The sequence below is a fragment of the Nyctibius grandis genome, chromosome 2, assembly GCF_013368605.1.
Source record: "Nyctibius grandis isolate bNycGra1 chromosome 2, bNycGra1.pri, whole genome shotgun sequence".
Lineage (NCBI taxonomy): Eukaryota > Metazoa > Chordata > Aves > Nyctibiiformes > Nyctibiidae > Nyctibius > Nyctibius grandis.
In genome coordinates, this window is record NC_090659.1 from 36,515,239 (window position 1) to 36,527,625 (window position 12,387).

The 12,387-nt window shown below is 42.5% G+C and overlaps 1 protein-coding gene across 1 annotated transcript in view; it reads left to right on the forward strand.

Annotated features, from left to right (window-relative positions):
• The first annotated feature begins 1,314 nt into the window (after positions 1–1,314).
• Positions 1,315–12,387, forward strand: part of RPS6KA3 (ribosomal protein S6 kinase A3) — an 80,431-nt gene continuing 69,358 nt past the window's right edge. The window contains 1 exon segment of the mRNA XM_068417607.1: positions 1,315–1,563. Coding sequence (XP_068273708.1) covers positions 1,492–1,563 — 72 coding nt within the window. The 5' untranslated portion in view covers positions 1,315–1,491.

A 12,387-nucleotide genomic window follows, 5' to 3' on the forward strand; every position in this document is an offset into this window, starting at 1 on the left:
AACTTTTATCAAGGATGGAACAAAGCACATGACCTGTCAAAATATAGAAATGCTTCGGGATAGTGGGGACTGTTGAAAACGAAGTGGCCTTCTCAAACACAGATCTGAAAAATTTGGCTTCGACAGTAAGATGTCTGACACCAGTACCCATCCTTCAGTCGCCAGTCTAATGTTTTAAGGATTCTTCTGCATCAGCCAAGCCACCTGCCGTTGCAAAAGTATATGTGCTTATCACAGTGCTTAACGTTTTAAGAGAACCATGTAAGACCACATACATTCGTGGATCTCAGTGTATGTTTAAGTCAGCTGTTTGTGTACTAGCTAACAGCGGCAGATAAAAACTAAAATAAGGGCTGTTTTCAGGACCTGTGGGGTTTTTTTTGACAGTTTTATCTTCATGTCTCTTGGCCTGCAGAAGTATGACTTTCCTGCTTCGAGGCAACTCTTACTCATGCAGTCCAACCACTACTTAAATGGTATTGCTATAAAAACAAATTCCTGCATCTTAATTCCTTTCCCTCTTTGCCTAATGACATTCTGCACAACACTACCTCTTCCTCCCCGTCCTCACTTGCCTCCCAACTTCTCCATTCGCTCTTCTGTTTAGGCAAACAAACTTTTTATCTCTCCCATTCCCCCCAGCTCATCTGCCTGAGCACTGGCAGCCCCGGGCCCTGGCCGGGCTTCCCAACAAGTCTCTAACAGCCCTTCCCCTGGGGGCCGGCCTGACTGAACCTGGTAGCGGCAGCGCCGAGCCTGAAACCCCACACGGACGCTTCGTATAAAGACCTGCGCCTCGGCCGCTGCCGCCCTTCGGCCCAGCGGGACTGCCCGCCGTTGCCGGGCACAACGCCGGGCAAAACCGACCGTAGGCCGGAGAGAGGCGAAGCACGGACAGGCCGCGCTGCCGCGAGCCCCGGCCCCGCACCGGCCCGGCCGCCCACGGTCACCGAGCGCTTTCCCCGCCCGCCGGCCAGGGGCGGTGGCATGGCCGCGCCCGCGACTGACCCGGGCCTCCAGCAGCGCTGCGCTCCAGCCTCTCACCCGCGGCTAAGCTCGGCTTCACTCCCCTGTGCGCGGCTGCTGTCTCCCACTGAACCAGGCACATCTCGCTGCCTTCGGCTCGGCCCGGCTCGGCCCAGCCCGGCACCTGCGGGCGGCAGGGGACCGGCCCGGCTGTGGCGCGCGCAGGCGCCGTTGGCCGGGCAGGTACGGCCCCGGCGCCATGTTGTGAGCGGAAGCCGGGCCCGAGCGGCGGGCCGGGGGGAGGGCGGAAGCGCGGCTCCGCCTGGCAGCGGGGAGGGGGCGGGGGGAGGGACGGACGGACGGACGGCGGCAGCGGGCAACAGTCGCCGCGGGAGCCGCCGTTAGAAGCAGCCGGGGTGTCCCGCGCCCTCTGGAGGGCTCGTTGCCTGCCTTGCCGCCCCCGCCTCGCCGCTGCCGGGGTGCGGGAAAGCGGAGCGTGGAGGCTGCGGGAGCCGGGCGGGGAAGATGCCCCTGGCGCAGCTGGCGGACCCTTGGCAGAAGATGGCTGTGGAGAGCACGGCCGAGAGCAGCACCGAGGTATGGGGCGGGCGGGAGGTGCTGTGGGGAAAGTTGTGAGGAAGGTACGGGACGGGACGGACCTGGGCTCCCGCTGCCGCCGCTCAAGGGACGGGCGGAGTTTCCCCTCGCGGGCGGTCGGGGCGGGTAGCGCCACAACTGTGGGCGGGGGGCCGGGAGGAGAACGGGGGGCCAGCGGCCCGGCGAGGGGACGGGGCGCTGCGGGGCGCCGAGCTCCGGGGCCGCTCGGGCGGGCAGCGCGGGGTGAGCGTTGGCGCCTGCCGCCCGGCCGGCCCCTGCGCGCCGCTTCCTCTTCGGGGCATTGACTCACGGCCGGGACCGGCCGGGACTCCCCCGCGCCGGGGCTTGGGGCGTGTTTCACGGGACCGGGCTGCTCCCGGCTCGCTCCCTCCCTTTCCGCCGCCTTCCCCGGGAGGGAGTAACCTGCTTCTGTGGCGGCGGCCGGCTCGGGCGCTTTTGTTCCAGCGCGGTGTCTGGTTACTGTCACGGCGAGTTCCCCTTCCCGGGGCGGCCCCGCCGCCTCCGCAGGCGCGGCCCCGGGGCGCGGGGGCGAGGAGGGCCGGGGCCTGCCCTCACCTTGCCCGGTGCCCTCGCCTTGCCGCTGCTCCCCCTGCGGCGGCCAAGGGCCGTCCCCGCCCGGGTGTCGCTGCCCCCTTATCTAAGCAGGATGGGGTTGACTCTGCAGTTTCGCAAGCGTTTGGGAAACCGCAGGGACGTTTCGCATGGGTGAAGCTTTGTGCTTGGCGGCGTTTCTGGGAACATCCCTGAGATGCAGCGCGGTGTGGTTTCCCGCAGTTGGTAGCGGGGAGTTCGCGTTGTGCTCCTGTCCTTGACAGGCAGGACGCGTGTCAGCTTTCCTAGGCTGAGATAATGAGAGCGGCTGGAAATTAGATTCACTTGCGTCCGAGGCCATAGATGCCTTCAGTTATTTTCATTTTTTCTTACAGTGTACTACTGGGTTGGTTTGGATCGATGTAAACACTACACCTACACAGTCGGTTGTGCTTGCTCTGTGATTCCCTAGTAGCCCACAGTGCATGTGCTTGTTTGCGACCAGACTCCCATCTGAAAAGAAACAGCTTTCTCTGACAGTGCAGCTTCTACCTGAATCTGCTCCAGCTGATACGCAGCCAGGCTGCTTCAAGTGATGATGGTCTTGAACAGTATGGACTCAGGCCAGCTCACAACAATTACTCGCAAGGTTAGGACTTATTCCTTAGTGAGCAAAGCAAAGAGAGAGAGAGACACCAATGCAAAGTTTTTGCAGTATCAGAAGAATTTGTCCTTTTGATGTCTGGCTTACCTTCCTTCTGCTTAAAGTGACTGCATCTCTGGGGGTCAGAAGAATCTGCAGTTCTGATCTGACAGGCAGATCTGTCTTTTAAATTCTTGCCAGTTAATCACTGACTTCTGAAGTGGTGATCCTAGATTCTTTTTTTTAAATGGCGATTAACTGCAGTAGTAGTGTGATGCTTGCAGGTGGGGGAAAGGTGGTAGGGGAGATGTTTCTGCAAGACCACTTAGACTAATGATTTAGAGAAAAAATCTTAGCTGTTACTTTAGCCTTTCACGCTCACTGCATGTAGTAAAAATGCATAAATTTGCATAAAAATGCAAAAAATTGCATAAATTCAATAATGGTATATATGCTGGAAAGGTAGCAAAATAGATGGTTATTTGAAATGTGTGTACGTGCATGATTGATTTGTTACTTGTTTTAGTGTGTTTCAAGTGTATTTCAGACATGATTTGCTTTTAAACTGCTGTCATAAACTTCTTGAAACAAGTGTATTTTACCTCTTCCTAAAAAAAAAAGTTAAACACATTGACATGAGTCTACAGCAGTTTATCACCAAAAAATTTTGTAGGACCACTAACAAAACATGAAACAGCAACTGAACTGACAGGTTTGCACTCTAAGGCCCTAGTCTAGATTAAATACTCGGTTCTTGAAAAGACCAGACTGCACCTGTAAAAGCTTCTCAGGTGAACCTCAAATGGAAAAAGACTTGGAAAGGTTGCATAACTGAAATGAGCTTTTAAGAAAAGATGTTTTAGTGAAAATAGATAAGTTTAAGTCAAATACATAAACAAATGACCTAAATACATAACTTACATACTCAGTTTTCATAAGTTGTGTTTATCTGTAGCATAGCAATATCCTAATTACAGACCCTATCCAGCAAGAGTATCCTTGGGCAAAAATATTTTTTACATCCACCTGGAAACTCATTGTGATTTCAGTCATAGTTTGATAGTAATAATGTCTTTTGCTGTAATATGGAGTGAAGTAAAGAGTTTCCGCTAACCTCTCAGGTTTGCTGACACAGTTCTCATAACTCTGTGTTATCCACACGGAATTACAAATTATTGAGCTTTAAAACTCAGCTCAGACACTTTCTTTGTCTTAACAACTCTGTGAGGTTTTTATATTGGATTAATTTTTTTATCTGTTTCCCAGGGAAGTCCTGTATTTTTTTTTTTTATAGTGGTACCACTGAGGAGGTGATTTGCTGTGATATGTGAGCAAATTTAGTAGGCGGAATAGAATGCCTTTAACTAGCATGACTTTGGAAGACAGTATAGTCACCCATCAACAGCTGCCGTAACTTAGGTGTACGGGACAGCAGATCTGTTGAACATGGTCCTTCTTAAATAATGCAGACAATTTTTTTAGATAAAATATGGATTTATAGTTTTCAGAGATCAGTTGCAGGACGTTTGTTTCTACAGGTACAAATAGGTCAGTGATCCACATTGCACCTCTGCCAGCTTTTTCAATGTGTAAAGTTGTTACACTATTTTAAAAATAATTTGTCTATATAGTATAATGTGGTTTTGTTTTTAGAGTTTCATATTTTAAATCACAACACCTTTAAAGCCTGTGGAATGATGCTGTCTTTTATTGGCTCAGGGTCTACTCAAGATTTATAACAAGCATAGGTTTGTTTTTCATGGTGAGAATGTGCCTGTTATTTCAAGTCAACTGCTTTCAAGCAAATTAAGTATTGATGATTTGAGTTTGTATTTGAATGCCTGAATAACTAGCTTGATCCTTTGATCTGTGCACCCAGCTATGCATATTAATGTTGGCAGGAGGAGAATGAATGCAGTTATGGCAGCCAAATTTTGGACACCAGTCCGTTGAAAGACCTGGCCATCATAAGGAGATGCCATTGCTAGACTTTCTGGGAAGCGTTTGTGCCATCTATCTTTAGGAGTTTTAATTTAGGTGCTCTAAATTGTCTGTGGAGAAAGTTCAGTTTTTTCTGCTGCTCTTGACAGGGGATTTATGAACATTTATTTAGGTGTCTGAATAGATGATATGAATCCCCTTTCACAGGATTCCTTGTTTTTTCTTCTAAATCCAGATTTATTTGAAGCTTGCACGAGACAAGGGGTGCTAGCATTTAATGGTCATGCTATGCTTTAGAGAGTCTAGTATAATGTAATTTTTGCTTTGTAATTCCATTCCGATGTCAATATGACATTCTCTATGTCAATATATACTTCTGGCATGGAATCTGAAATTTATTGGTTGTCTTACCACCTGAAGCCGTGAGGCTGTGGTTGTGATTGTCTCTTTACATTCTGTACTAGTCTGAGTAACCAGTGTTGTACTTACGTTCCACAGGAACAAAGGCTATATTTGCAGTCATTTCTTGTATAGCCGACACAGGTAAACAATTCAAAGCCAAAGTGGAATCACCTAAAAGGACTGGTCTATGTGGGTTTTGAAGACTATCCGTCGTCTCTCTGTTATAGGCAGAATTCTCTGCAGCACTCTGCTATCACTTCTCGTACATACCTGCTGTCGGTACAGTGCATTCTGAAGTCTGTGTTTTTCGCAGGTTTGTGGAGTGACGTTTTCTTATGCTGGGTTAAAAGTGGCAATTGGCAATTTAATTCTCATCTAAATAAGTAGTATACCCTGTATTCCACAAACTACTGTGATAGAGAGACAGATAACAGATGTTATATATATGTAAATACTGTCTTGAGAAACATCATCTGCATGAAAGATGTTTAGGTGTGGGGGGGGGGTTTTCTGCAGCTTTTTCAGATCCTTAACAGTACAATTTTACCTGTACTGTTTTTTAGTTAACGCATTCCTACTGTGTGACATAGTACTGATGTCCTGCTGTCAGATGAGTGGGGTAGGAAGGGGCAGGTGCTTTACTCTGCCGAATTCAGTACCTTCATGCTGCATTACGTGCACTCCATAGCTCTTGGTATCCTCGTGGAAAGTGTTGGATTTGACTTCTTGAATCATTCCATTAGGGTTTTTTTTATGACATTGGCAGCTCTTAGCTTGTAATTGTTTTGTTTATTTTAGCATAAATAATATTTCTCACCACAGCTGGGACATCTAACACAAAGTAGATTTAAGCAGACTGACATGTTTAAAGGCATGTCTGTTGTCTTTGAATTGATTGTGATCTGTCACACTAACTGTAGTTGTTTGTCATTTGAAATGCTCAACTTTGTGTATCATTGTGAATCTAAGGTGGGTGTTTAATTATTTCTGCACATCAAAAATATTAGCTTTATGAGTTGATAGATCTTGGCAGATCTATCAACTTTAAGAACTCATTCAAGATACTGGTTTGGGGGTTGTGGTTTTTTGTGGGGTTTGGTTTGGGTTTTGGGTTTGTTGTGTTTTTTCTTTTTTTTTTTAAATATAATTCATAGCAGTATTCCAATAATTAAAATTTTAAGCCATTCTTCAGGCAAGAGTAAAACATTGCAATTGTTTTTTCAATCTTGGTGACTTCCAAGAGGAAAGTAATTTAATCAGTAAAACTGGAGAAGTTAGAATCTCTTCAGGGAATTTTTAAGTTTAGACAAACTAGAGTGGTCGATTGCTGCAAGTATTGTGCTATCTGATTGCGTACGTGATACTCTGATACTTCTTCTCTGAAATGAAGATTTAAATGCTTCACTCATTGGAAATAGAGCGGGGGGAAATACTGTGTAACAAATGGGAAAATGAGGCTCAACAGCTTAGTTGATTCCATCTAGCATAATTCATGGGGTCTGTTCTAGAGCTGAGAGATGAACTCTTGATTTGCAGGGACCTACTCCAGTGACTGAACCACAAAGTTACTGCTAGCTTGTTCTTATCAGTAACAGTTACCATGTGTTCCCTTTCATGCAAGGAACTCCCTGTGGTACACTTAATGCTCCACTTTTTTTTGGAGGAAATGTGCTGCTTTTTTTTTTAATTTGTTTGAGTGAAGCAATTCAGTTGTGTAAAAAGTAGCATGTGTCTTCTAAATACATTATTATTGTCTAGATCTGTTTTCTGACACAATTTCTAAGGTCCATTTAATTAAATTTCCATTTAACATTTAATTTCAATTGTTAATTTATCGGAACAGTTCATGTGTAAGTATATACAGAAGGTGTGAAGAAATGGTATTCTGTTGTGATTTTAAATGTCCAGCAACCCATAGCTTTGAAAAATAACATCTTCTGTGCCCTGCAGGCTCAAAAGGTGGTGGTTTAAGGATGTAATCAGACTGTGATGAATACTATTTGTATTATTCCTTATATAACATGATTGCCAAAGTTAGTTACTGTTAGAACTTAGACTTACATGTTAAACATTTTTTTTCACTTAACGGGGAGTCTTTCTGCTGTCTTCAAGGAGTTGACATTTGTAGTATAGTCACCTTGGAAATCTTGAGTTTTAGGAAATAGTGAAGTTGCTCCATAGCTTAGTCTCTCTTCTTAGTAGAATTTATTAAAATAGCTAAATGACAAAATGAGCATAAACAAGTAGTGCTTTAGTTGATTTCACTATTAAATTTCAACCTTTGTCATTTACCGTGTGAAGAGTTTCTAAGAAACCCATGCCTGCTTTGTAAGGAATTGCAGCACGTGGCCTTGCTGTGCCCGTTGGCTGCCCCTGACTCACGGGGTAAGGACCTGGCACGTACTCCATGTGCGTGCCCCAGTCCCCTTTGGAGGGAGCCCGGGAAGGCGCAGGGCATTTCAGTGGGTCTGGGACTGCAGGAGACAGTGAAGGTGAAGCACACCTGCCTTCTCATGCAAATACAGTCCTGGTAATAAGATTTGTGTACTGTCAGGTGCTAGAGTCACTCTTAGGCTAATGTGTGTGAGCAGAGGCAATTTCTTTTCTTTTCGTATGTGCAGCAATGGTTGAATATATTGAAGTAAGTGATTTCTATGTGTATATTTCTTCTTCCTCTTTGGAGCAGATGAACAGAGAATAGGTGGTGTGTTTTTTGTGGGTTAGTTTTTTTTTTTTTTTTTCACGTAGGCTGCTGAATTGACGTCTTAAGTGTAATAATTTACCGCCCATACAGGTAGGGAACTAAATGCAAATTTCACTTCCCTGTCTTTCTTTTTAATTTTTTTTTTCCCCTGAACAAATGAATGTACACAATTTGGAGCTTGTTTTAGCTACAGAAAGTGGTTGACCTGGACAAAGTTTTTATGATACTGTATGTCCAGCATCTTGGATAATGCCATGACACTTGTCTGACTTCAAGCTGAGTTAATTCAGAGAATTAAACTCACTAAGAGCTGCAAACTTGTTTTTAGTTTCCTTTTCTGACCTGACTTGGCAGAGGGCTGGGCAAATGCCAGCACCAAGGAAAGCATCACAGTGGAGGAAAGGGGACTGCTTTTCTGTATTGTTAAACTATACTCTTGGGTCATATTAGATGAGAAGGTGGTAGTGTAAAGTACATAGGGTTTACGAAATCACATAGTTAATGTTGCCCAAGTATCCTAACTTAAGGAAGTTTGGCTTTGTACCTAAATGATCTGCATGTTAATGGCTTATATCTGAGGTTGGTTGTTTACAGAGAGGCAAGTTTCAATGTTTTGCTGTTTCTTTTAGTACTCAGCAAAGGAAGAAGTCAGTCACCTCACTCAATAAAGTTTAGAATAAATTATGTGGAATTAACAGAACTTGAAGTAATGAAGTTTTGTATAAAAGAAATACTTGCAGTAATTTTATGCTTCATAAAAATAAAGACTCGTATCTTTATTTTTTTGTTTGATTTTTCAAGAAATTTAAGGAGTTTTTAATACTTGTGGGTACTATTTTTAACATAATATATGCAAAATGTATTAAATATATGCTATGAGAGAACAGCTAAAGAAGTCTAAGATAATTGCTCACTTCTGCTACTTAAATATAGTAAGTTTTAATCAAATCAGGATTTAGGTAAGTGCTTTGGATCTGTGTGGCTTCAGAGCTCAGGAGTTAGGGCACAAATCATTGATTCAAATCCTATTAAAGCCTTATATTTTAGTTAAGCACTGGAATAGATTGTGAAAACTCCATTACTGAAGATTGAAGAAGGGGTTAGACATAAATGTCTTGTGAGCGACGTTGTAGTGATCATGCCTTGGTGCACTGAGATAGATTGGATGACCTCTCAAGGTCCTCTCAGTCTATTTTCAACTATTTTTCTGCGGACCTACGAATTTTTTCTCAGGGTAGCTCATTGCTGCTTAAAATAGCAAGTTTGAGCATGTACAGTTCGAAAGGCTTTTGCTGAATGTAGTTCCATGCAGCACCTTGTGTTGCTAACAGCAAGTTTGTTATGAATGTTTCGGTGGGAATCCTGTATTCTGCGCTGCTTTGAAAAAAGCCAGAAACAGTTACAGCTTTATTAATTCAAGGATTGCATGGTTCTTGAGCTTTATCTGTCAGTTGAGAGTCCCTTGAAAACACCAGAGTGTAAGTGCTCAGATCTATATATGGCCAGTGTTTTAGTGACTAAATAATAAATAATACCAGAAGTTCTTGTGTGTTTCCAAATATTTATTTTTGGTATCGTAAACTTTTATTTCAGAAGGTTTAAAAGGGGAAAAAAGTTTTTTATTAAATCCTATAACTGTGTTTAAAAGTTGTTGGGTAAGTCTGGAAGTTTTGGTAGCTGAAAACTAGGAATTACCTGGGAGAGACTTCAGACTTCCCCAGATAATTTATTTAAATTATAATTCCAAAGCACAGTTAAATCATTGCATATGTTACTCATTGGCATGTTAAAACTTCTAGATAATGATTTTTAAGCGGTGTGATTCAGGCGTCTTATCTTGTCTGCTTATCTGTGTACTCAAAACATAGTCCTGCATTGATACACAGTTCATAATTCTTGATTTGTCCAATTGTTAAGTCTAAGAATATAACACTTTTTTAATTATATCTTAATTGGGGGGTATGGTTCTGCTAAAGGCACCAATTACATGGAAAAGTCAATAGTTATTTAATATACTGAACTCTGTTAATAGTATAAAGGCTGGTAACTAACTTATATGCTCAAGCCCAATATTAATAATTAGGAAATGTTGAGGTTAATGGCAGAAGAATTATACCAAAAGCTATAACTGGTGTCAATTTCATAAGGGGTTTTAAAATAACTGACAAACATAGTTGTGTAAAAAAGTTAAAATATTTGGCAGAGAGGCTACTTGAACATCCCGAAATAGTCTAGCAGTAGTCTAAACGCAAAGCAGAGATGTTTTGGGGGTGGAAGAAGATATTTGGTGATGTCTAATATCAAAGAAGCTTTGGGGACAAACTTATGTCCTTCAGAAAAAAAAATTATATTAAACTGTAGGAAAGAACGTAAAGTTCAGCAAGGCAAGTCCAAATTAGCAGAACTAGCAGAACTTGTTTGCAAACAGAATGTGAGAATGGAGATACTAAACTAAATTTAAAAACTTCAATTGTATACTATCTGTAATACTGATGAAACTAACAGGGAAAAATAGGAAAAAATTAGTACTACAGGAAACATAATGATTTGTCCCCTTAATGTTCAATTAATATGGTTTAGATATCTGTAAAAAACTGTGATGGGAATGCTGGGTGCCTGACATTATTATTAAAATAAGATATCCTGCACCAAATTGGTAAGTTCAAATTGCTGTTATGGATGCTAGATGGTGCATTTTGCATACAAGATTACGCATGTGGGTCCAGTGCTAATCAGAAGGATAGATGGGAATAGCATTAGGTTTATTGTGCAGGTGCCCACAGTAGTACAATTTTGCCAGACTTCTGAAATGAATTGGATCTCTTGCAGTAAATGTTGGAACCATAATTAAAAAAAAAATAAATTACAAGTGACATTAAGACTATAGATCAATATACAGTTGTAGTGTGTGGAGTGCAGGATATTCCCTGCTTCACAAAAAGCAGTTAGTTGATTGTGGGTGGGGTGTAGGCTAGGTTTCTTGATGTACTCTTTTCTTATGAAGGATTTAGTATGATTTATTTTCTCAATACCAATACCCTAACATACGCCGCTACTTGCTACCTGTTGGTCCATTGCGGTGCAGTTATTTATGGGCATGCATTACTGGTCAAGAAGTGAAATAATCTGAATTTAAAAAAAAAAAGCCTCCTTTAGACTGTCTTTTTGCCAGGAAAATCAAGTACTTGATTATATCCTAAGAGTTCAGTGGGTTTAAACCTGTAATTTTTGATTGCTAGAAATATTAACGGTTGATTTCCTGTTTTGTAGTTGTCTTTTGTGTCACAGGTTCCATCGGCTCATATGTGAGACATTCATGTACCAGCTGCCTGATGCAGATTCCTTGATGTTTGTCTGCTTTATGCTTAGTTAGGGAACCTGTAGGATCTCTTTTGTGTTCCTGTCTGTGTGCCTTCAGGAAAAATGCTGGAACCTAACTGCGTTTAAGTATTCATTTCTACCAATTTAGTGAAATGTGGCAAGAGGTTTAAAAGCTTTTGGGAGTCAAATTTGTAGCTAACTTAACATGACCGTTTCCACTGGAAAACAGCATAGGAAGTGGAATCTGAGTGGACTGGAAGAGCATTTTGTAGGTTACTTTCATAAGGGATGTGCACCCTCTTTTCATGGCGTAAATTGATTGCTGATGTGTAGGTGTAAATAGAAACTTTCTGTGGACCTTTTCTGTTATATTTCTTATCGTTCTCTTGTGCTATCATCTGAAATACGTTCTACTTTTGAAGCCAGAGTACTGGAAATAACCAGATCTTTGATCCATTCTCCTTGCTTAGTGTCCCATTATGGGAGGAGTGCAGCTGAAGAATAATCAAGGTCTAGAGTCCCTGTCTTTTGAATTAGACCAATCTGCACTTGTGAAAGACATATATTCAGCCTTCTCTTATTTTGTATTCATCAGACTATTATATCTAGTCCCAATCTGTTATGTCATTGAGACATGCCCTTTGTTGTAGTTAGATACTAGAGCAAGTCTACACCCAGCAAAATGGAACCGATTTCATTCACTCACCTCTTAAGCATGCTACTGACCTCCTCGCTCCACTTCGTTTAAATATTGTCACTTCCGATAGGAGCCATTTGGCTTTACATTTTAACTTGTCAGGAAGGCAGTACACTTCATAGACTTTCTGAACACAAAGCTGCTTTCCATTTAATAGTATCATATACCAGCCAACCATAAATCATATATACATATTCTTCTTTACCTTACATGGCTCAGACTGTTCTGAGAAAAACTGGTTCTACCATCCAGTGATTCCTTTAGCATAATCATTGCTTGGGTAGACCTATTTAAAAAGATCTTGCTAATCCAGTGATCTGGCTCAGACATGACCGCATGGCGCACATGCTGATTTGTTGAGTTTGTTCCTAGTTCCAATAAGTGTGTTTGGAATACATTGCTTGAAAAGTAACTGAAAGCAAGGCAGGATTAAACAGGAAAACCAGATTGTACAAAACAGTTCATTTGTGTTGCAAGTTTGCTGTGTTTTTTCTGGTAGACTGATAAAATGTTGGAAAAGTCACTGAGGTTAAAGATGAGAGCCTTTTTAAAAACAGTGGTTGA